Source organism: Pholcus phalangioides, unplaced genomic scaffold (genome assembly GCF_987345545.1).
Source record: "Pholcus phalangioides strain wild (caught in Gottingen) unplaced genomic scaffold, Ppha-v1.0 ptg000024l_1, whole genome shotgun sequence".
Classification (NCBI taxonomy): Eukaryota; Metazoa; Arthropoda; class Arachnida; order Araneae; family Pholcidae; genus Pholcus; species Pholcus phalangioides.
In genome coordinates, this window is record NW_028301616.1 from 4,725,512 (window position 1) to 4,751,779 (window position 26,268).

General features: G+C 39.2%; 1 protein-coding gene across 1 annotated transcript in view; it reads left to right on the forward strand.

Annotated features, from left to right (window-relative positions):
- Nucleotides 1-543: 543 nt before the first annotated feature.
- The window catches only part of pip (heparan sulfate 2-O-sulfotransferase pipe), a 41,131-nt gene continuing 15,406 nt past the window's right edge, over nucleotides 544-26,268 (forward strand). The window contains exons 1-4 of the mRNA XM_089250768.1: nucleotides 544-767; nucleotides 9,727-9,853; nucleotides 19,328-19,431; nucleotides 21,525-21,748. Coding sequence (XP_089106894.1) covers nucleotides 9,789-9,853; nucleotides 19,328-19,431; nucleotides 21,525-21,748 — 393 coding nt within the window. The 5' untranslated portion in view covers nucleotides 544-767; nucleotides 9,727-9,788. The remainder of the gene's footprint in view (nucleotides 768-9,726; nucleotides 9,854-19,327; nucleotides 19,432-21,524; nucleotides 21,749-26,268) is intronic.

The following is a 26,268-nucleotide window of genomic DNA, read 5'->3' on the forward strand; positions in this document are numbered from 1 at the left end:
AAAATTGAAAAACTGGAAAATGTGTTTTTTTTGGAAAACTGACGTGCACTAAGCCCCGTAGTAATTGCGCATGCGCGAAAAATTTTATTTTTCTCTCTCGAAAAGTTCAGTTCGAAAAGACAGTTTTTGTGGAAAGTTTAATTTAAAATTTTATTTGCTCTATATATCTGACTACACAGTCTGATTTCCAGATAGCCTATATGCAAGCTTCACATATATGTCTCACACGGGTGAGAATTTTGTCTGGAACCACCCTCGTCATCCCCTTAAGAAAAACCCCCCTTAAAGTTTGAATCACGAGTTTAGAATCACCCTGTACATGTCTCATAAAAAACTATTTTCTGCCCAATTACCAATCAAGGTCATAGTTTCAATAGTAACGAGTTTCATTGATGGGATCGATCCTTATCAAAGAAAGGAAGACGATACCGTAAAATAAATAAATAAATAAATCTCCAGATGATAAAAATTATCTAACGAGAAAATGCGTTTAGAAAGTTATTTTCAATCAGATACATATTGAAGAAACGCCGCCAAGTTGGCGCGATTGTCGCTCTCCCAACGACAAACAGATGTCCTGGGATAGGGAGCGAGCGGTAGATTTCAAATAGCTTCGTGTCTCCATTCAATAACCACATGTGTCTGGATTGATCTCGTTATAATTAATTGTGTGTGAAAAGTGTTACCGTTTATATAAATATCGAGGATTATCGGACGTATATTTCCGATTATGATCGATGTTGCGAGGAATATTTACTAACAAAAGAGTAAGTTTTTTCATTAATTTTTATTGTAATGATAATTTTTGATTACAATTATCGATAATTGATATCGATATTACATTGGGTACGATTGATTCTCGAAAAATATACAATATACGAAACTTTTAGATAAATTATAAATGGATTATATTACGATTATGTTAATTTTTATGCTTTTACTACCAACTATAATGCTTCTACAAAATTTGTTTGTTTTTTTTGTAGAAGCGGTTTCTTATGAATTTATTAAAATTTACGATATTTTAATGAGGGTTTTCCGGTATTTCTAAAATCGTGACACCCTTGGTAATTTTAGAAATTCTCGCGGCATCCGTGCCTGATATCACGTCACTTGGGTGGCATAATTGGTAATTTAAGCCGCATCATTAGTAATTTCAATATAATCCCCCCCCCCAAGATATCTAGCTGTAATTTACGGTATCCCCAGGTGGCTGCGGCTTACTTCTTGGGAATCACCGATTGACACACTTTTTAATAACATATCCTACCTGATGTTTCAAATAATTAGTCCTACCGGTGAACATAGGCGGATATAGAGATGCCCCCTTCACAGTGGTAAATTTGTATTATTGGCAAAGGTGGGAGACGGAATCAAAACATTCATCTCCCCCCCCCCCCCCTGTTCACTATACTCACACCCTCAGTGATTCGTCCTTCCCTTTCGCTATACACACCCCTGTACACAAACACACTCGGCGATTTGCTTCCCCATTCACTATATACACCCCCTCGGTGATTCGCCTCTTCTTGCACTGTACTCTCTGTGATTCACCCCCGTTCACTATACACATCCTTCGTGATTCTTTCCCCTCCCATCCCAGCGTACACTATATATACACCCTTGGTGATTTGCCTGAATTGAATGGTGTCTGAATTGCCCATTCAGTTTGGCGATGGGTTTTCTGAGTCACCCTGTACATACTCTTCAGTGATTCATCCCCTCCCTTTCACTATACATACATACGCTCGGTGATTCACCCCCCCCCCCCCCGGGGTCACTCAGAACACACATTCTGGCGTGTACCGATTCCTCTGAAATTCCGCATGAACTGCATGCTTGCTACTACCAGTTAACAGTACATGCACTCCATACAGATTCCCCTGCGGAATTTCTAACGAATTGGTACATGTCGGAATGTGTGTTCTGAGTGCGAACGAATGGTGTCTGAATTGCCTATGCAGTTTGGCGATGTTTTTCTGAATCGCGTTGTACCTACCCTACGAGGATTCATCCCCGCCCCCTCCACCGTTCACTATACATACTCTCGGCGATTTGGCTGCCCGTTTAAAAACACGTCATCTCCCCTCCAGTACACCCTACACACCCTCGGTGATTTTCCTCTCAGTTCACAATAGGCACCCTCGGTGCTTCTCTCCCGTTCAATATACACCACGGCTGAATAAATCCCAGGCGCCAGGTCACCATGGCGAGTAAAAAAATTGGCATTGGCAACTAAAAATTTCTTTGTGTAGCTACTAAATCGTGGAGGCCGAGAGCAGCTACAAAATGTTTGGAATTTATAGCAGTAATTTGCCAACACGAAAGAGGTTCACTCAATGCCCTGAAAGTCGAAAGTAGTATTATTTCGGACCTTTTCTACGAGTAAAAGTTTTTTGGCAATTTGTTTTGTCCAGCTCTGCTATACACACCTTCAATTCAATAATGTAAGGCCGAAATTGCACTATAACAGTTTGATAAAAGTTCTCTTATAAAACTTGAAAAATGTAACCAATAGGCATATAGGTTGCATTTGAGCGCAATGTAACCAACATGCTTATTTTTTTTTCCAAGTTTTGTAAAAGATCTTTCATCAAACATTTATAGTGTAACCGGCCTAATGAAAAATATTTCGTAAGTAATGAAAATTAAAAATTGATGAAAAAATAGTTATTTAAGAATCGATAAATTCATATTTAATGAAATGGTAATTACCATACTGAATAAAATTCCCCCAATAATATAGCCCTCCTGTTTTATTTATAGTCCTGGGTCCCGCTGGGCTCCCTCGTTTAAGACGACACTGTCAATCTAGATACAGTAGTATGACTTGTTGGCCCTCGGGCTTGAATCCGGTCGCTTGTCGGGCTACCTCGGGATTATATGTAGCACTTTTAATGCTATTCTACAATCATAAAAATTAGTGTAAAAGCATTTAGATAATGTCTAAATCATAACTGAGGAAATTTAACAATATAAATACGGTAAAACACCTCTTTTTGCGGACACCGGTGGGACAAAAAGATTCGTCTGTAAAAGAGGGGTGACCATGGAAAAAAAAGGTGTGGGGATGGTTATTATTGAAAATTTGTCAATTTCTATAATTAATAAACTCGAAATAAATTTCTCAAAATAAAACTTAGTTCTCATTTGACAGTTAAAGAGGGTTGACTGTTAAGACGGGTTCCCCCATGGCTCATCCTGCCACTGGGGCCTATAGATTGGAATCTTGGATGGGCTCCAGGCCAGAAATTTTCACTGCCCCCCCCCCCTAATGGTGATGGAATCACCCCCAAAAATGATGGAATCATTACGGGTCACAGTCTCAACATTATCGGGGGGGAGGGGAAGAGAGGGCATAATACTTAACGATTTAATTATGTCTCCCTATCACATAAGGGTGGAGGAGGATAAGACATTACGTTGCTGTAGCCTGGGGCCCCGAATAACGGCTTAAGAGTTTCTCAATTTTTTTTATACTATCAATTCATTAGAAAATATATACTAGTAGTGCTAGAAAACATGGTTTCAGTTGGGCCTACCAGAAATCATAGGGGGCCACTTTAAAGTATGCGGGGGCCATGGATGTTAGTAACTAAGATAATGTTACACATTGGGCCTATTAATAAACTGATACGAATCATGAACTGTTTTTTTTTTTGTCATAATGTGGTTTTTCCAGATTTTCAGAATGAAAGAAACGGTATAATATCATTAAAAGGCCATCAATGGAGGATTCCTTAGGCACGTGCAAGAAGTAACGCGATACATTTCACTCTTTCCTTAAAAGAAAATGACGAAGGCCTATATAACGATGGCCCATGTAACGGCGTGGGAGTCGGCCATGAGTTCAGTTGAATTTAATGACCGCGTGATGCCGCTATACGGTCAATTTGCCCGTCGGACGCTAATGGAATAAATTAAATGTCGGCGTGTCGAGGAGACCGGCTAATAACTTCAAGGGCCTATCAAGAGAGAGAGAGGCCTATAAATGGCCATCGTCGCCGTCTCGGACCGTGAAATGAAGAAAGAAATGGTCACGATCGTCAAAAGCCTTTCTTCACGTTTTATTTTCCCGATTTCACGGGAATAAATTTGAATAATTTACTTGCATCTCCATTACTGGAGGGCGCTATGCAAAATGAAATGCGTCTTACCGAGATTGGGCGTTAGCCAGACGAATCGGAAAGGTTTAAATTTAGAGACGGTGATGTTCAATCAACTCGAAGCCGAGGTATATAAAATTGTGAGGCTTACAGTAAAACCCATTTTAACGGACAACCCTCAGATACGCCCCCCCCCTCTTTAACGGCCAAATAATAATTTCCCTACGTACAATAAATATATGCTTTTCAAACCCCTGATTAATGATCACCCTTCTTCCACGGACGAATTTTTTTTTGTCCCACCGGTGTCCGCGTAAGGGAGTTTTTTTCTGTATTTAGTTTCTGGAGAATGGAGTGCCACAGGATTCGGGATAGGCACGGTATGCAAATGTTGTTGGGTGTCTGCTCATGTATAAAAAAATGTTTTGAAGCGTTGCTGGCATAAATAGGATGACCATATTTTCTCGAGAAAAATACGGAAAATTGGGTTTCGAAATACGGGACATTGCCAATTATTGCAAAAAATGATGCCAAAAGTAAGCAAAGTTGCCAAATCGTGCCAAAATCACAGAAAAGTCGCAAATATTCTTATTTGTACTCGTAATTATTATAATGTAATTTATGATTTGGGAAGATAATTTTAACTACCGATTTGAACAATAAATGTCAGTAGGCTTCGTTGAAAATATGTGAAAAACCGGGAAATTTTTGTAAAAAAAAACTCGAAAAACCAGGACTGTCCCTGCAAATACGGACGTATGGTCACTGTAGTTATAAATAACCAGTCGGGTTGCTGTGAACCGGTCTTTCCGACTATCGGAATGGACAAAGCTTATTATAGATGCTTCGATTCCGGATAAATAATACAATGTCCAACGAATCGATCATTCACTATCCGGAAATGTTACGGAACTGCTGGGCTTTTCGCATTCGGAAGTGTCTAGAGTATGACAACTTTTTTAATCCGCTGCCTAGATATGCAACTAAGGTGGATTCACAAACAGTCACCGTGTCTTGTCAGACGCGGCAAACATTCTTTGATCATATTTAGATCGGATATTTAGGTCGGATTTGAAAATTTAGTTTCGCTGTATAAGCCGCACTTCGCACTGTCTGTCGGGATTTGCATTTCTCGCGTCGTGGGGCGTTGATAAGAACAAGAAATTGCATCAAATATACACATTTTATTTATTTGATCGCAATTTATTATTCTTATCTGCATCCCAACGCCCTTCGCCGCAAGAAATGCAAATCCCGACAGAAAGTGTGAAGTGCGGCTTATACGGGAAATTAAATTTTTCGATTCGACCCTGTCGGAATTATGAACGGAACCCCCTACCAACACCTTCTATAGTAGAAAGCCTCCACACGAAGCTCGTGACGTCACTGAAGTCTTCCATTTCACCTATAGTCATTGGATGTGCTGCAGAAAAAGGTAAAGATTTCGCAAACGTCGGCCTGTTATATTCCAATGGCTACAGGTGAAATGGACGTCTACGTGACGTCTTCTCAACCCTAGGCACCCCCAAGAACTTCCGTTGTATCGGAGCCCCTGACCAAAAAATACAACAAACAGACATCGATTATCCAAAACGCGTAGGATTGAGTGAATCACATTTCTAACAGCAAAATGTCCTGTGTGCCCGAAGGCGTGTTAGTTGGATGCTCGTCTACCCCCTAAATAGAAAGCTACCCAAGCTTTCTATCGAGGCCGCAGGTTCGATCATTGGAAAAAAAACATAGATAACAGTCCCGTTTACGGGCCAGAAATGGGAAAAGCCTGCTTAACACTTTGATGGGCACAGCAGAAATCACTAAACCCTTCCTTTACATTGTCATACCTTTTTTAATGCGGTAGGCTTTCTTCCGATTTTCAGCAGGTGCTAAGTAGAGAGAGGGGATGAGGAAATGTGCTCCATTGAGGAATCAGAGATATCAGAAATCACAAGATGTTTGTGTTTGTCAGTGATAAAATAAAAAGTTTTTTACTTGAAGGATATGTACGGTGTTGCCCGTCGTCAAATCGAGTTCGAGGAGTTCCGCTAAAACCCGTTTACATGGACCGGCATTTCACTCTTGCTTTACTGAAGTCGTCAGAGGTTCGCGCAAAGGATTATCGGAAAGGAATTTTTTTACAACCCTGAAAGATATCCACAAGAAAGAAGGGGCAAAGCCTGCTCATTTTTTCCCTACGAAGGAAAAAAAAAAATCGTGAAGTCAGATTTTCCAGTGCGATCGCAATGTTACACATTAAACGGGGCTAGCAAGTTCTTTCCCGACGAACCTGACGTTACCACCGATAGATGGCGTCTTCGTTTCCCGAGTCAAACTCTATCGATAGTAAATTGCGATATGAGGAGTTGGTGTGTGGAAAAGTAAAAAAATGTCTTGCGCGAATGCGAGCCAATATATTCCCGTTAAAAATTCTCGCCAGAGAGAGAAACAGGCCTACAATGGTACAAATATTTAATCATTACATTTCTCTTGCAATATGAAATATAGATGGCTACTCTGAAAAATCAGACACAACAGTAGATACGCACTCACACTGTTTGGTACGCGTGCACACTTTCGACACAACTCATTTTGGCAGTAAATTGCCCATGGCGATAGACAGGAGTCATGCTCGGTTTGAAAGAATGAAAGCAAGCAAGCAAAATGTCTGAAAGCTGGGAATATAGCGTAGACCCATGAAGGCACGGATCCTTCTCATCTTGTTAGAACCACATGGAACCGGCATGATTTCTCAAAGCAATACTTCTAACCGTATTTTTACCAATCATTCTCAATGCACCTTGGTACTTACAGCTAGCTGTTGGTCGATGACCTGAATCTGTTTATGTATCACCTGTTGAAATGGACGTGGAACGTACCGACTGGACAACTGCTACGCTTTCTCGTCCCGTTTGGTTACAACCTGCAGGGCTCCCACTCGTCCTACTTTTTGATAAAATGTCCTACTTTTTTAGTTTTGTCCTACTTTCTAGTTTTTATCATACTTTTCCTACATTTTTACCAAATCCTATCGACAAAATTTGTGTAATTGATTTTAATTGAGCAGGAAATCATTGATATATTGCCAAATATTACAAATGCTGGAGAATGAAATTAATTATTCGGCCAAAGCAGAAATTGTATCACTTTCAGAGTTAGTTGGGGGTTGTATGTGGATCATTTGGTTTATTAACTTTTTATTTGCTTAGTTTGAGGGTTCAACACGTATTCATTAAAACAGTAGTCATTAAAAACTTCTGTCTGGATGGAAAAATAATTTTGTATTTATTACTTCATGGTCTTGGATAGTAACTAGCATTCATCATTCAAAATTATGGTGCAAATAGATGAAACGACAGTTCGCATTTCAAAGCAGTTGGATACATAAGCCTATTCTAGGTTTGGTGATTCTGATGCTACCCAATAGCATTCAGTTGTTTTCTGTGTTTTTAAGGCATGAAGAGGCATAAACAATATTTACAATGCTCAGCAAAGAGCTAGAAATGGAAGTGCTTCATTTGTCAAAAATGATTACACTGGCATTGAACAGTAAAATGTGAACAAATACCTTTAAAAAAATTATGGACAACGCAGTAAAACTAATCTGGTTCACCTTGCCTTATTTACATCGAATCTTGTAATCTAAACATTTTGCGCTGTGCTTTTGAAAGTGGTCTCGAAGGAGCGTCATTCTTAAAAAACGTACGTCTTCAAAATTTGCTGTACAATGTTGAAGATAGTTGACAAGCTCTACACTTTGGAAGAGTCCAAAAGTTAATTCAAAATTAAATTTTTTTTTGCAAAGGGATTTTTAGGGATTTTTTCCATTGTGCTATGATTATGTTGTCTAAGGGGGTTACCCTCCCACATCCTACTTTTTAGTCCTGCGTTTTCCTACTTTTTCTCATTGTTTGAGTAGGAGCCCTGTACCTGTTTCAGGCCGGGATTACACTATAAAAGTTTTATAAAAAATATTTTATCAAACTTTTATAGTGTAATCCCGGCCTCAGAGGCGTACGAAGGAGGGGGGGGGGTTCATAGAGTAGTCGTGCTGCCCCTCCAAGCTGACGAAAAATTTGAAAAACATCTCAAAATTAATATTTTAAAATAAAATATTGGAAAAAATCCTCTATAAGCGAATGATATTTTAGTCAATTTCAGTTGATTTAAATGAATTTTGAATGTTGGTAAAGAAAAAATTCTCTGGAAAAATCTCATGTTTCCCCCTCTCCGCCCTCCCTCGAGCCTTTGAAGCCCTCAACGGTCGATCCCGCGTCCCCCTGACATAGTTGACGAGAATTCCGTGGATATTTCTGTAAGGAGTTGTTTATTTACAGTAGAAGTCAAATATATATCGAATCGTAGAGAGCCTTAACATATTGTTGACCGGTCACGAGTATTTTTAATGCGTCGTGTGTCATGCCAAAACGTTGCTGACCGGCCACGAGTAAACTCGTGATCAGTGCGCCTTTGTTTCGCGTCAGCTTCGTTCGGTCAATGCATTCTTGGAAAGCATAGTGTGTAATTGTTGTTCAGCATATAACCTCTAGTATTTCTGCAACGGCTCCTTACAATGATCCACCCAACAGACTTCCCGGACAGCTAAGAGACCACGTTTTAGAAAAAATAGTCACTGGTAGAAAAAAAAAATCGAACTAGAACGTGTAGGGAGTGCTCTTCAAAAGGAAAACGCAGCGAAACAAGACATATTTGCAAAACCTGTTGTGTACCATTATACGTAGGTGATTGCTACACCGCTTATCATATCAAAAATAAATATTAAAAATGAAATATTAAATAAAATTCATTTATGACATGAATGTCGCTCTTCACTTGTTAATACAAGATATACGGAAGACGATGTTGTGAAGATATTTATTATTTGAGATGTTAATTTTTTTTTTTAAGGAAGGAAAAACTCATCTCTGCCTCTACCGGGAGTCGAACCCGGGTCCCTCGATTGCCGGACGAGTGCTCTGACCACTAAGCTACAGAGGAGATAGAGATTTTCCTTCGCTAGAGCGTAATATAGCCATCTGGTGGCTCGTCGTCCATGAGCTATTGGCTGATCGGTTCACCGTCTATTGCACGGTTCCGTTCGGCACATACATACGCTCTAGCGAAGGAAAATCTCTATCTCCTCTGTAGCTTAGTGGTCAGAGCACTCGTCCGGCAATCGAGGGACCCGGGTTCGACTCCCGGTAGAGGCAGAGATGAGTTTTTCGTTCCTTAAAAAAATTAACATCTCAAATAATAAAATTCATTTGTATATTAAACCATTATAAAAAAAAACTTATTTACATTGTTTCACTTCCACATCCAATTCCGAAATAATAGCCGGTGACATGAAATAAACTCTGAGGAAAAATGCTAGTCAGCAATGTGTTAAGCAGTAAATTCATGTCGTCCTACACCCCAGCGACTCTGGATGAATTATGAACAGCTGCAGCCGGTGAATGAACAACACACACAGCATTCTGCGGTATGAATTCAGGCCTGATATCTTGAGGCAATCGTTATTTTTTCTATAAAAAAGGACCAATGTTTTGAATATTTCTCCACGTTTTTTTAAATGTAATTATGCTGAATCCATGTCGTTCTCTAACATGTCGTTCAACTTCTTCAGGTCATCGCCAACTGCTGTATCTATGGACAGAGAGGACGAAGCGCCCTACCGTAGTAGAGAACATGAGTTACAACACGATTCGAATTGAAGACTATTATCCGAATAACTCGCATAGGTTGTGGCCCAAGTAAGTCTGTATGATCCATCCTCCAATTGAATTATACTACTTAAAATACCTCAAATGACTTCTGCAATCTTCCGTGGGAAACGTAGTCATGGTCATAGACCAGAGTTGTGCTTGGCTTGAAAGAAGGAAAAAGGAACCTGTGGACAAATTGCCTCATTTCGCCTCCATGGGAGATATGGGGGGGGGGCAGCATCAAAGTTTTAGTCGACTGATCTAATGTAATACCTACAGAGGGACATAGACTTGGTTGAAGGGGTGCAGAGAAGAGCTACGCGTGTCCTTATTGGCACACAGGGCTTGAGTTATGAAGAAAGACTTCATTTTTTGAATATGTTTACATTGGATGAACGCAGGTGTCGAGGAGATATGATCGAAGTGTTCAAAATTTTCAATGGGATGGATAGGATGGACCATGAACTTTTAGTACACCGCCAATCGACTGCTTTTACAAGGGGACACCAGTATCGATTGGTGAGGGACAATGCAAGGTTATGGTGTCGCAGGGAATTTTTCTCCAATAGGGTTGTTAATAAATGGAATAGCTTACCCCCGGAGGTAGTAAATTGTAACACAATTGACACGTTTAAAAAGAAATACGATAAACATGTTGGGGTAAATCGAGAAGCTATCCATTCTTAGAATAAGACAACCATAAGTATTCTTTATGGGCATTGTATAATATTTTTTCATGTGTATATAGTGTTTGTAATTTGTGTTAATTGCATTTTTAATTGGGTTGCTGTATTTTTGAAACATATGACAACCATATTTTTATGGGCATCTTTTTATCAGCCACCTCGTTGGGCATTTTGCCTGTTGTGGCGTTGTATTTGTATTTGTATATGTGTATAGGCATCATCATCAAGGCTCGCCCCCAGCCCCAGACTTCCATGTCTATGTTCACCTCCATGAGGGAAATGGGCCCAGATTATTCACGAGTAAACATGTTTAGTATGCGCATCATACAATATATTTCCAAAAGTGTCTCCTTTTTTGTAGTTTAGAAAACTCCAATAATTTCTAGAAAAATACTGAATGAATCGCTGTGAAATTTCGGACATATACGCTCTGTATTGGTCAGTTTCCAGTGGAAATTTAGTCACGAGTGCATTTATAGATGGACCGACAAAAAATGAAATTAAGATAAAAATGGGTTTGAAGAATCCTGTATCAGGAAAAAAGTTGCAAATGACTTGGGACTTAAAAAAAAGATTATACCCACTTTGTGCAATATTCCTGTGCATTTTTTTTTTCGTGAGAATAGCACATATAGTTCCGAATATTTTTTTTTCGTTAAAAATTCCAAATACGTGAGACATACCGTATGAAAATTTAAAATTTGACAAATTATTATTCAATGAGATATGAATTGGTATACGATTATTTGCTGTATTTGATAATTTTGAAAATAAGCCCACAGCCTTATGCGAACGGGTAAAGATGCGTGTCTGATGCTATGTAAGAGAAGTGCTTTATAGCATGACGTGTGTGTATGATGTCAAAACAAACAAACACTGAAGTCAAATGAAACAACAGGAAATAATCGAAATACGATATTTTTAGGAAATCCCTTATTATTCAATTACTTTCATTAAAGTTTTGAAATTACAGCTCACGATATCACGTATATATTTCTGAATTTTCAATGATATTCTGCTGAAATTTTCATGTAAGTTGTACTATATATCTGGCAATCGAATTATGAAAAATAATATCTACATTTTTTGCGCGTGTGTAATTAATAATCATTTACTAAAATACTCGTCTTATCGAATAATAATTCGTAACATTTTAAATTTTCATATAGTATGTATAGCATGTTTTTTGTAAATTTCGTAAAAGTTGGTTTAAAACTCAGAATTTTATAAGCAAAAATTATGCGTTTAAAATTGAAATTTTTATAGAAAACATTTATATTCTTGTGAATATACGTGCTATCCATAAATTCCCTATGAAGGGGCTCGCTGAAGATTCCAGCCCAGGGGCCCTGCTGCAGGATGTAGGGCCATGAGAATAGCGATGGCAAATCATATGTAGTGTCACGATTGAGTCAGTGTAGTCAGCGTCATTGTGCACCTAGCCTACATAAGTATGAACAAGGAAAGTCACTATACCCGTATCACAATCAAAATATCAGTTTACTTTAAAGGCCTAGCCGTTATTTGAGCCTATATAGCAGGCTCCTGAAATAGATGAACGTAGGCAGAAAGAATGTGATGTTTTATCGCCATACGCACGGTTGACATTTTTATATGCCCATTTCGAGATGGAGAGAGGATACCTATCTCTCTCTCTCTCTCATGGGTGCGGTTGATTCTGCACATGGTAGGATGATGTGATGTCTATGTTTGGACAACCCCAGCTGAATGGGAACCTCCCGTTTTATTATATAGCGCAATGAATTATGACTTATATTTCTTCTACGTTTCTCTTTTTCTTTGGAAATATATATATGAAATAATTTTTGGTTATAAAACATCTGGTATCAAATGAAACAGGTAGAAATGTACTTTTATACTTTTGCAATGAATTTTCCTCCAGAAGTTGATATCATGGGTGCGTGGGCCGGCCCTGGTTATGGTGGGGATTATCTGACGAGAGGCTGACAGACACGTACTTACTCTAGAGAAAGCTGCTGCAGTGACTGCTAAACGACTAAAAACACATAAATCTTCAGTTTTTAGTGCCACCATGACCTGGGTGAGGGTTGCTCGCCTCTATATAGAGCTGGATTAGACGGAGCTCTAAACTCTTCTTGTGATAATAGTTCGTACAAAAAAGGTTACTAGAGCCATTGAAATATTGTATTTGAAAATAATTAATCACTAAATCTTCTACGTAGGCAGGATCGTCTTGATGCATGGGCTTGGACGGGAGGCCCCCTTGATAATATCATTTCGAAAGTATGTAAATAGACTGGTACCTTTAGTCAGGTGGGGGCCGGGGTGCTCTCAGAACATCCCTTTGTTCGAGAGCCCATGATGATGATAAGACGACGCTGGACCTATGCGGAGTATTAATCGGCAAAAATTCATCGAAAGGGAAGTTAACGGCTGGGAAAATTCACCGACGAGCAAAATTAATTCATCCACAAGCAAAATGAATCAGCAGGTGAGTATGCAAGTTAGTAAGTGGAGGAGATGGTGACTGAACAAGTGAGTGGATGAATAAGCGAGTTAGCGAAGGAGTTAGTGAGTGAACATGAGCAGTGAGTAGGTGAATCAGCGAGTGAGTCAGTCACTCATACGGTCCAGCAAATGAGTGAGTGAGTCACTCATAAGGTCACCCACTCATAAATGAAGGAGTTAGTGGCTGATAATGTGATAGATGAATAATCGATTGTGTGAGTGAACGAGCAAGTTGGTTCGTGAGCAAGTGAGTGAAAATGAACAGAACACAAATCCAGCACAACTTTAACAACATAAATACGTTAAGGGAGGCACACATATAACTCGGATAGACACACATTCCGGCATGTACCGATTCGTTAGAAATTCCGCATAGGTGTACGTGGTGCTTGTACGGTTAATTAGCAGTAGTAGTAGTACTAATTGTAGTGGCTGAGCCATTCATTAGTGATATTCAGCTTCACGGCAGTCAGTCTGGTGGTCAATGTTCGGTATCAAAACTGCGTGACTGCTGTATATTTTTCTGCATGACAGTATGCTTGGACAAGGATTGCCACATTTCATATAATTAATTTACCAGTTTGCATCTTCGCTCCAGAAATAGTCTGAAAATTCCAGTGTCCTTCAACCATTTTCTGCTTTCGGACCGGTGAAATTTAGTGAAACATTTCACGGACCGGCATAAATGGGGAAAATAATTAGAGAGCGGCGAAAAAAATAGATAAATTTCCCAACTTTCTAACATATATTTCAAAATACACTAATTAGAACTACTTAGACATGCGAGAAATATAATTGAGCTGGAATTTCCGCTGCTACCTATCGAATAAAAACCGAACTGTTCCAATTATTCAAATAAGATTGATTCTTCGTTTTAAATAAATTTGCAGCATGAAAATTAATGGTATATGGTGTAATACTATATATTGTTTATTTTTATGCTGTATGGTGTAAATTTCATGCTCCAAAATATCGGTTACCAAGTTTTTATATTTGCCGTGAAAACATTTTTTCTGTAAACAATGCTGCAAAAAACGTAAAAACATCATCCGTTATTTAAGCATGAAGGATTTACGCAGCTATGTAGTACGAAAATAAAAAAAAAATATAAATGATACCATACCACACATGATTCATTTTCATGCTGCACGTCGGTTTAAAACAACTATTTATTTTAGGTGAAAAAATACTATTAAATGGTTTCGGTTATATTTGATGGCTGGCAACAGCGTCTTAGCACAATGTTTACGCGATGTTTATGCGCATTTCTCACTGTGCAAAAATGTCGTAACGGTTAAGCGAATAGAATTTGAGCTCATTCATTAATGTTCAAGGCAACGTAATTTATTCCCCTGGCACATTCAGATCTTTAGGAAAAATCTTTGACAAACATCTTTTATTCCCACATCACTGCTCTGAAGTTATCAAAGAAAGCTAAGCTAGCCCCCTAGCAAAATATGTGGAATGAAATGTAATGATGTCAACTAAAAGATGATTCAAAGGAGTGTAAGCCGTTGTAGTCTCTCTCATCTACGGCACCCAGTGTTATCTAAAAATATAATCTTGAAGGTTAATTTTACTCCTGTCCAAAATTTTGAGGGTTATTTTTTTTTATTAGTGAAAAACAACTCCACTAAAAAAAATTTGAAAGAGTATTCTCAATCCTCCACGAAATTTGGAGGAGTAAAACTGAATTTTTAAATATTAATCACTCATCCAGATACGTATTGGCGGACGCTGCTACCAGGAATGTGTTTTCCCCAGATAGGGCACATTCTCTTTTATTTCACCTCCACAGCCCCCTGATGTGCAAAGAATTCCGATAACTGATTCAATACAGGGATTTTTTTTCCCTTGCACAACAAAAAATTCTGTGTACACGGCATTCTTGGTCATTCCTAGACTCTAAATCGTCCATATTTTGTAAACTTATACACCATGAAAAGTGGTGCCTTCAAAAGTTTTGCCCGTAACCGATGAACGGGTAAAAAAATGAAATAATATACCTTCTGGAAAATGTTGAAAATATATTAAAGCAATGGTCGCCAATACGCCATCTAGATACGTAATTCACACATCAAAATTCGATTTTACTCCTCAATATTTTAGGTTTTTCTTTTAATAGTTATTTGCCTGTTTTTCTTTAAAAAAATTGTTTTTTTTGCAAAACTACCTCTCAAAATTTTAGACGAGTGAAATTACTCTAGAAACATCACACACATTAAACTAGAACTTTTTGCTGCTGCCACCTATCACAAAAAATACAACTATAAGAATTCTTTGCTTAAAATTAGTCACCGTTTTTTTATTGTACCGCACAAAAAAATATGGTGTGATATTATTAAATATTCCGTAGTCAATAATATTAGTTTAATTATCAAGTTTGTTTCAAAATTTCAACTGTTGTCGTTTGTGTGTAACGCAAAATGTAGCCCTTGACTTTGTAATTCTTATCGACCTGTTTTGGGTCAGTATTATATTTTCAGTTCCAAGAAGATACGAGCAAATTACATTTCGCTCTTTACTAATAAATACTATCTAAACTAATCTTACAACACACAAACAACAACTGTTAAAATATTGAAGCAGACATAATATTTGAACAATTGTTATTACTTATAAAATATTAAATAATATATATATATATATCATATCATATATTCTTCTTGTGCGGCACATCAATTACAAACGGTCATCAATTTAAATCGCAGAATTATAATAGTTGTGTTTTTTATACAATAGGTGGCAGCAGAAGCTCCAGTTCAATGATATTTTGTACATTAATTTTGAAGAGTAATTTTACTCCTCTAAAAATTTTAAAGGGTAGTTGTTTTTTTTAACCCATTTTTTTGGCTGACGTTGCATTTGCGCAACGCTTTGTTTAAAGTTTTTTTCAATTATCTTTTATTCAAATTTTTGTATGAAATTAGCATTTTTGGAAATTAAAAGGTTCAAATAGTGCGCCATATTATTTTTAAAATTTGTTTACAAAGAAATTCAATGTTTTATGGCTTTTCTCAAAAGTGAAATTTTTGGAAATTTTATCCCGATTGTCAATCTGAAATTTTTTTTCCAGGAACAGAAATAAATTTTTTAAAAATAGAAAAAGATATTTTTTTTCTTAATTTTTTTTTTATTACATGCTACACGAGGTTTCAAATATAATTGCTAATTATTTTAATTAAATTAAGTTAATTTATATTAATTAAAAAGTTTATTAATTGTACATTTACATTAATCACGAATAAAAAAATGATAAATTAAACTTTTCAAATACGTTATTTGAGTAACCAGTTATCATACAAGAGAAAATTGTGAAATTTGGTCATGAATCAAGGAAGCGGTCAAAACTCAGTTGAAGGGAGACATTTTTTAAAGAAAAGCAGAGTCAATAATTTTGTGGTGTTTTGTTAGAACATAACTCCAAAATCACATTTTTCAGATGTAAGAATTTTCATTGTCATTTAAAAATCGAAGTATAAAAAAACAAGCCTGCCGTTCGGAATCGGCAAAAAATTGTAATTCCCGGTCTAATTGGCCCTCGTGTGCAGAAAATGACCGTGGTGCGACAAAAATGATCAAATGATTCAAAAATCATAAATAAAGCATACACACAAATATAAATAAAAATATCATACATCAGCATGTTGTTTAGCCGTACGCACGTATTTGTGCATTTATCTCACTTCCAATTAGTTATAATTAGCAAGACTTACTTTTAGATCAAGAAGTCATTTTTTTGGAGATATCGTGTACTGACCAAACACCACAGAATTTAATTACTGTGTTAAAAGAAAAACTTGGTTCTTTTCTTTGGAGTATTTTTACTCTTGAATTAAATTTGGAGGCGCAAAATTGAATTTTGATGCGCGAATCACGCATCTAGATGCATATTTAGCGAACACTGACGGAATCCCGATGAACAAAACGAGATTCAAGACTCCGAATTCTTTTCGAAGTTGGACATCCACTATTTACTTGACTCCAGCGCTGTTTCTGTAATAACTTATGAAGCACTACTACTACAATGCCGTACATGCACCTCGTAATCATTCTTCTGGGGAATTTCGAATGAATTGGCGCATTCCGGAATGTGTTGTGTGTATATAATGTGTGGTCTGAACGAATTTATGATGTGTCTCAGAGTTTCTAAAATTGGCGATGTCCAATAGCATCTAGCATTAACTTCTATAAGATTTCTTTATTTGGTTAATATTACTGAAACTGCTGAACGGTTCTTTTTTTAACATAAGTAGAAATATCAAGAACATCCTACTCATCTTGCTAGTTTGTTTCGTTTAAGACCAGACTCATCCCTAGGAAGAAAACGCTTTACGTTTCTAGGCACCAGTACTACACTGGCGGGTGCCCGAGCAGCATGGTGGTAAGATACTCGTCTACCATCGTGAAGGTTGTTGTCAGGGTCCCGGGTTTGAACCCAAGGATATAGATGAGATATTGTCCCTAATGAACTCGAGGCGACCATCGATAGACAGCGCCTTCACTTCCAACCCATCTCACTAATGGCAGTAAATTGCAATATAGCGATATGGCCAGAGTTGGTGTTTGGAGAAATAGTACTGCACTGGCCTTGGCGACATTTATGGCGAAAATTATTTCAAGCCCAGTCGAATTATAATCTCCAAGTACATTTTTCTTTACTTCCAGGAATCCTCGCAAAGATTGTTTCACATTTGGCGGAAACTGACCACTGGCGCGGGAAGATTACTCTGCTTTCGGCGATGAGGGACAATTAAAATTCACTTCCCGTTGGGGGGGGGGGAAAGGGTTAATTCAATCGGATTTATAATACGGGACGCTTATCTTCCAGAACTGTAAACTTGAAAGACAAATAACAGCATTTACTGACATTTCGGGACATTTTTTGTGTCGCTTGCCTTTGTCTGCAACGCGAATCCGGATATTTCTCCTCTGCACGTTTCGTCCCCGGTATATTTTGGTCCCGGAAATTTCGCCCCAGACAATTCACCTTGACCGTTTGAGTGACCGAGTGAGTAATTGACTGATTGTGTGAGTGACTAAGTGGGTGAATGACCATATGGCTGACCATGTAAGTGGGTGAGTAACCATAATGAGCGAATGAATGACTAAGTGAGTGTCCGAGTGACTGTTTGAGTGAGTGACTTTATAGGTGAGTGAATGACCATATGAGTGACTGACTTTATAGGTGAGTGACTGACTTTATAGGTGAGTGAATGACCATATGAGCGACGAGTGACTGACTTTATAGGTGAGTGAATGACCATATGAGTGACTAAGTGAGTAACCAAGTGTATCATCATATTTATACAAGGGCGAAATGTCGATCAAACGTCCCACTCATTCGATTTTTCATATGGCCACTCGGTCGGTCATACAGTCACACACTTGATCATTTATTCGGTCAATTCATGCGGCCACTCATAGTCATGCACTTGGTACATGAAGTCACACACTTAATTACTAATACGATCACTCCCTGATATGGTCATCATTCATTTGTTCACTCATGGTCATCACTCATTTGTTCACTCATGGTCATCACTCATTTGTTCACACACACGGACATTGATACAGTCACTCACCCCTTCAATTGGTCACTCACACGGACATTGATACAGTCACTCACCCCTTAAATTGGTCACTCACACGGACATTGATACAGTCACTCACCCCTTCAATTGGTCACTCATACAGTCACTTGTTCACTCATACGATCGGTTCACCCAATCACTTGGTCACTCATATGGCCAGGGCAGGCGAAATTTCCTTGGTGAAATGTGCGAGGGGTGAAACCTTGGAGGCGCAATTTCTGTAAACCGTCTGCAACAGATGGTGCAATTGACCCTTACAGCGTCAATCCCGAGATATCTCGTCAAACTTGATGTGCTTTATTTCGGTCATTCCGAAATATATCGGATTCTTAACACGCTTTTATTTCCAACGTGACAGTTATAATGCGGGTCAGAAAAATTTTAAAAACCGCTTAAAGGGTTACATCGACTTTATTCTCAATAATCTTTCAATACTATACTGCCCCAGAGATCGTTCTTTTCAAGCCATTGATAGCTAATAATATTAGTTCCCGTAGCCTCACCATGCAATTAAATATTCGGAGTGGGGCTTGTGGATGAAATTTCTTAATATTTAGTGTGATCGATGTTTCAATAGATGGCACGACGAACTCGATCAAAAATTTAGTCTATGTTCTCAAGGGGTGCCTATTTTCATTATTATTTTGGAAACGTATCTTCTGCATCATATATAATATGATATTTTTGGGGATATTTCTGTTTTATTCTTGATTTGATCAATTAATAAAACTTTTCAAATTTTATTTCTCAAGGTGTTTGACAGCCGTTTGCTTCGCCGGGTGCATCTTCTACGCTATTTACTCTTCCGTCAAGATCCCAGTCGCCGAAAGGTTCGGATACTTCTCCAGGGCTCAGAGTAAGTTCAGAAACACGTGCGTGATATAGCCTGTTCAAATTGAACATGGACGAAGCTGACAACGACCCAAATGTCTGACGGCATGACCAAGAGGTAGCAATGTCTGATGCTGTATTTATAGTGCCAGAACCGAACGCGGTCAGTCCGAAATATGCATGAACTGAGCACAGAATAGTGCGTTTGAGCAACGGCGTTGGAAGCGTCCAAGTGAATTAATTCAGCTTGGTGCGATTCAGTGCTTCGGCAGGTTAAAAGCGAGCCGTATACATCCAGTATGCAGCGACGTGCCGAGTTTTTGAGTTGGACTTCATAGAAGACTGTCAGAATGATCTTACCAAACTTACACAAATGACGTTGCTTTTTTTGGTCTTGGGGTGACGCAGGATGTCTCCCATTTGGGACTCGTTCTCTTCGTTGCCAATTCGAAATGGTACCACTTGGTATTCTTCAAGGTTCCATGGGGGAAAGTTGGGGGCCGGGGTTACACACTTAAGTTGCCCATCAAAGTATATTTCGAGTGTATTCGAAATGAATCTCAAAGAAACTGACGAGGCTTCGCTCTGCTATACGCAGGATTCTGGAGGCCTTGAGGTTCTGCCTATATCAGGAAGAGTTAATTAGGCTGGGCGACCGTGGCGCCCCAAGCTGAGTGAGGGCCCCATAAAAATATACATTTATTTTGCATAACACTTTCAATGAGTCCCAAGAAAAAGTATGCCTTCGGGGGCCCCGAGAAGGCACGCTACGACCGTGAATGTAGGTAGGCCTGTTGACACAGAGTGGATACTAAGGAATCACCGATTCATCCGATAACCATTGCTTTTCTTCTGCCTCAATATCTTTTCACTTTTGCTCACAAGCTAGGCTAATCTCACGAGTATTGTCCCGAGCACGAGTAGTGTAGACCCACCGTGATGGATGCGTCCCGTTGAGTAAAACGTGGTACGATTCAATTATCATGCAAAGACACTGCTTCAGGAAGTGAAACCTTTGGTTTGATATAAGCGGTATGGCACATGCATTTGTGCATGGTCTGTACATCGTGGGGGCGGGCGAGTGGCGTGCAATAATAAAAATTTACGATAGCGGGTTGGCCTATGTGGAAAAATTGCAACCAGGGGTACCTACTGAGATTTCAGCCTCGGAGTGTGCCTCCAGGATGTGAGGCTTCGTTTGTGACTAGGGATGAAACCTAATTCGAAATGCATTTCGAATTAGCAACGAAGAGTATGCGTCCCGAATGGACACATTCTACATTGACAGGAATAATTGAGGCAAATTCGTCTTATTGGGTAGCAAGGTCGTTTTGACAGTGGTCTTTGATGTCACTTGATCCACATCGGAACTCCGCAAACCACAACAACACTTCGTTTCAAACTATGAGCCCACATGCAGCTAGCATTTGCCGAAAGATTTTGATTGCTGAAGCACCTTTTTTTTTATACGAGAACAAAGCCTTGCCACATTGTATTCACTTAGACCAGGGGTTCTTAACCTATGGGTCGCAGGGGCTTCCGAGATGGGTTTTTTTGACATCCATTAACAGTTAGAGATCAGGGCCGTCTTAAGAGTATCATGGGCCGTCGGACAAAGTGATTTTATCGGGACCCTATGAGGCAAATTCTTGAAAATTTCAATCATGCGTTAAGACTGCACTGCCAGGCATTCTTGAGCCATTGGTCACGACCTAAATTTGATTCTCAGCTGCTTCCTGGATGAGTCGTTCAAATCCACTTACAGTCCTTGCTTCATTGGTTTCACTAATTTTGAAAAACAATCGCATGATTCGCGAAGCTGATCTTGCTATTGATTTTGGGTCACGGCTGAAAAAGTTCAAGAACCCCTGTTTTACACACATCCATCGCATACCAGTTTTGCTTGAACGTTCTCCTGCACTCAGCTGACGCCGTAACAATATGTGTCGTTTCTCTGATTTTAAAATGTGCATTGCTGCCACCACTTGTTCGAGCCATAAAAAGCCCAAGTTTTTGCCAGCTCTGTCTAATTTGAACATTCCCAATCGTATTCTGCTGATTATTATCCCGACAAATATTCCTAGACGGAATCGAATGATTTGTTCTTCTATTTGATAGAATGCAACTGTGGAGTAGGATTAGACTTCGGAGAATCCTGCCAGCAGCTGTTGCGAGACCAACGAATGCAGCGCGTGGACACGCAGAGACTCTTCTACAATCGAGTGCCGAAATGCGGAAGCACGACGATGTACACCTTGATCCGGAAGCTGGCGGCGATGCACGGGTACGTGCATTTCAACTCGAAGGTCTACGACAAGAAGAACGTCGACGAAGACGAACAGGTATCGTCATCATCATTATCATCACGGAGTAACAAGTTCAATTACATTATATATCTACCACCCCTCGACTTACGAAAAATCGTTTTTTTTTTTTGGTCGTAGTGATCCAGGGTTTTCAAACTTGGAAATCGCGTTATAATCACGAATACTTTGTCATCCTTTCGGATCTTGAGCCACCGAGTGGAACAAGGCCTCCGCACGGGTTGCAAAGTTCATCTGTAACGTCATTAAGACTACCTAGCAAGTTAGCTACATTTTGAACCAGAGCACCACATTTCGTTTCTTCTTATTTTGGCGTAGAATCTTCCTGGACGGCTCACAAATGCCGCATGGTGATTGGATGTGGGTGCATAGAAATCGTCAATTCTGAGCCCGATCATTTCTTTTCCTCACAACGATTGTACTGGCGCTAGCAGGGAATTTTGTGTCCCCCCCGAATATTCTGAGGGAAAATGGACTACTTTCTGACGTCACGAGCAGCGTGCGGAGGCCTTCTATCTATAGGAGGTACTGGCGGAACTCGGTTGAAAAAAGAAATCTTGAAATATGGGTTTAACCGATTTTCTTCAAATCAAAATGCAACTTCTTGAAGGTTATCAGCTAAAAATGTGTCTGATCGCTTTAAAAAAAGTATAAGTCACAAACTAGTTTTTAGAAAACAGCAAAAAAACAAAAAAAGTCTGAGACACGGCTTTTCTGCATAATTTCTGAAAACATTGCTCAAACTGGGGCCCAACTGTTGTCTTGCAGAGTCGCCCGTAGGGATGCGCTGTCACAATGGGCGCTGCGCTTTGTACGCATTCACGGTAGATTATTGGAGGCTTTCACCAATTCTTAAATTATTTATACCGTTTATTTTGAATTTTCATCAATTCTTGAACTATTTGTACCCTTAATTCTGAATTTTAATTCATAGCGGAATTCCATTAATTCTGAATTTTCATCACTACTGGATTCATTTCTTTCATCAATTCTGGAATTGTTTCTTTCATGTATTCTGAAAAAGGATCCCATTAAAAAAAATATTCTGGAACCATTTTTTTCATCAACTTTGGAATTATTTCCTCTATTAATTCTGACTTTTACGAAATTTTCATTAGTTTTGAAAATTGTTTTCTCATAAGTTTGAAATTATACCGAGTGCTGAATTTTAATCAATTTTCTTGTTAATTTACATTTATTTGTGTATTTAAAAATTTTTTTGTATGGTTTTTTTCTCAGCATTACTGCATTATTCTGAAGTAATAGGTGCCCAATTCCCTTCCCCCCCCCCAACTAAATATATAAAATTGGGGCAAAGGGGGTCCTAAACATTTTTGGTGACCTGAAATCGTTGACGAGGCACCTGCCCCATGATTTTCGCACCGGGCCCCGCGTCTGGTAAGGGTGGCCCTGATCAGACAGCACAGAATGATGTGCTTTTGTTATAAAACATGTAAAAGCATATACTGAAGTGGAAAATGTCGAAGAGTGAATTTTTTATTTGTAAAAAATGGACGTAAGTCCTTTTTGTATGAAGCGATACATATTGATTCCGCATGTACAAATACAAATACAACGCCACAACAGGCAAATTTGCCCAACGAGGTGGCTGACTTAAGAACATCATGGATCCCCGAGCCATTACTTGGAGGCCCTACCTACCACTGCTACACCACCACCCCCCCTGCGGAACCCCCAACGAATCGGTACATGCGGGAATGTGCGTGTACGTGTAGTGAAACCTGACGTGAAGTTTTTTGTTTTCTGTAATGCTTGTTATGTGTAGTGCTGCCATCTGCCACCAGTTTTTCTAACTATGAGTGAAGTGTTATGATTGAATGATTTATCGTTGTAGGACTGTTGCTCTCTGTGGCGAGACTTTTTAACGGGGAGATCGGCTCGCATTTGCGCCTTGAAGTTGGGAACCACAGAAAACCAACTTCAGCCGACCACCACTGTGGGGTTCGAACCCGGATCCTCGCATCGCGAGTCCGTCACTATAACCACTCGACCACCACAGCGGCCAACCTACCTTTGAATAATCCACCTGTGTGTTACGTTTAAAAGGTATGCCATGCCCCTGCCAATCTATCCCTTTGATGATCTGTCAACGGATATATTTATCCAACTTATTATATTTGTATAAATGTTACTGCCATAGCCCGAAATTGGTGATCCCTGGCCAAAGTCCGATAACAAAACACATGATTCGGGATCATCGCCAAGTTGACGTATTTTTCCGTGATAATTATGTCCACGTTAGTTATAGCAACTCATTAAACCGCAGTCACAATGTGGTAATAATTTTTTCCTCCAAAATTTGGCGTAAAAAACTTGTTTATATAATTATTTTTATAGTTTTTTCTCTCAAATTTCACGTTTTTCTCTCTCGTCACATGGAGCTTATCCAATACAGCTGCCATATATACACATGCCTCACACGTTGGCGATTAAAAAAATGGATTTGGCTCCTACCGGGCCGTCTTACATCAGCACATCGAGCTTTGGCCAGGGATCTTAGGCCATTTGCGAAATGCCCATTCAAAGTCCGAATCATTTCTGCAATTCGGACTTTGACCAAAACTCTTGACCAATGCATGAAGTGGCCGGTCCCGTCACGAATTGGCATTTCGGCCTTTGGCAGTAACATATATACACGTTAATTGGAATTTCGTATTTGAATGCATATGGTCAAAGGGGGTCCCTGAACTCGTATAACCTGATTATTTTCGTTATGCAGTCTCACACCAAGGATTTATTTATATTTTTACTTGTTTTGTGCAGTCCCGCACATTTGTGTATATATTTATACTAGTACATGCTACTTTGAATCTCGTATTTGGATGCACATTGTCCAAGTGTCCTGTAAGCGCACTAATATAGGGACTGCTCCCGTACTCATTGTATAATCCGGTTCTCTTTGTTGCATGTCTGGCTTTGTACATGTTTTTTTGTCTTTGCATATGAATGCACATACATAATCAGGGATCATTTAGATCTCATTATAGGGAACTCCAATTATTAATTTTTTTTTCTCCTTGTAACTCAGAATTTTCCCCAGCGCGACAACGCAGCTATGAGCTTATATCGCGTAAGCGACAGAGCCTGGTCGTGCTCGGTCCTTTCTGTTCTGTCGACGGATATAGCACCTAACAGGTAGCGACTTCATTAAAATTTTTCTCATGAAATCTTCATTGTGGTATAGATAAGCGTGTGAATCTAGAGTCATCCGAAACCAGGGCTGGAGAAATCGCAAAAATGTCAAAGGTGCCAGAAAAATTTTCTTACCCGAAGAAAAAGGTCCAAAATAATGCTGTTTTTGCCTTTTTGAGGGCATAGTGACCCTCCTTCATGTCGACAGATAGGCTGCTATGAATTCCAAACATTTTGTGCTGCTTCTCATCCTGCAGTTTAGCAACTGCACAAAGAAATTTTAGGTACCAGTACCAATTTTTTAGTTGCCATGGTGACCTGGTGCATGGGAGTTTTCTAGCCCTGTTCAAAACATACCTTGAGTACGGCAAATGTGGCATTACACGTTTGAGCTTAGAAAAAAGACGTTTAAACAGACTTTGTAAATATACTGGTGCGTCTCTCCCAAGTGTTTGTTTTTCCACATCCCGAAAATTTTTCTTTGTCTGAACCAGTTTGAAAAAGACTAGGAAATATTTTCTCTCCTAGTTCTAGACTCGCCTACTATTTGTGACTCGATTCCGAGAAACATGATGTCGCCGGTCCCCCACTCCATAATTATGTTTTTGTTTCCGACAATGACTCGTAATTCGTCTTTTGTGAAAGCGTTTCTCACCTACCAGAGCATGCTCAGGGGGTTTTGTAGACAGTGAGTTATACACACACACACGCGAACGGAAAATGGAGGGGTCCACGTCCATCCACCCCGTTGAAATACTCAAAATAGCGCTTCGTGAGTTCAGAACTAGTAAAGAAGAGTTGACACAAGACACACCGAGATAGTCGTTATTGGGAAGGGTTTTTTTTTTTTTTTTCCGGATAAGCGAGTAACTACAGCTGGTGTTTTTCTTTTATGTGCCTTAACCGGGAATGTACGTATTCGACCTTAAAGTCAAGGAAGCCGTGAATGATGGGGAGGCCCCCACACACCAACAGAGCTGAGAGAGTGAGACCGACCCTCAGGTGAGACAAGATGGATGAGGTTCAGGAAGTCGTCGAAACGCTGCGATAATCTAGATTCTGGAATATTCCGTGCCTCGCTGGGAAAACAAATAAAGGCGACGAAGAAAAATATTTGTCTTGTGTGAAAGAAATGAAATGATAAATTTAGAACTAAATATTTCCGTTCGCCCACCTGCGACTTCTGTTGGGAATCGGAACTTGGTAGCCATTATGAATTCAAACAGATATTTACTTGCGGCCCTCGTAATTGTTGGTGTAAATAGTTTGTATTATTATGATTAGGACACAAAGCATTGTTCTTTATCCAACTGTAGCTGTGTGCTCTTGTGTTCGTAATGACGGACTCGCATCCCCACCGACAGCATAGTGGTGGTCGGTTGGAG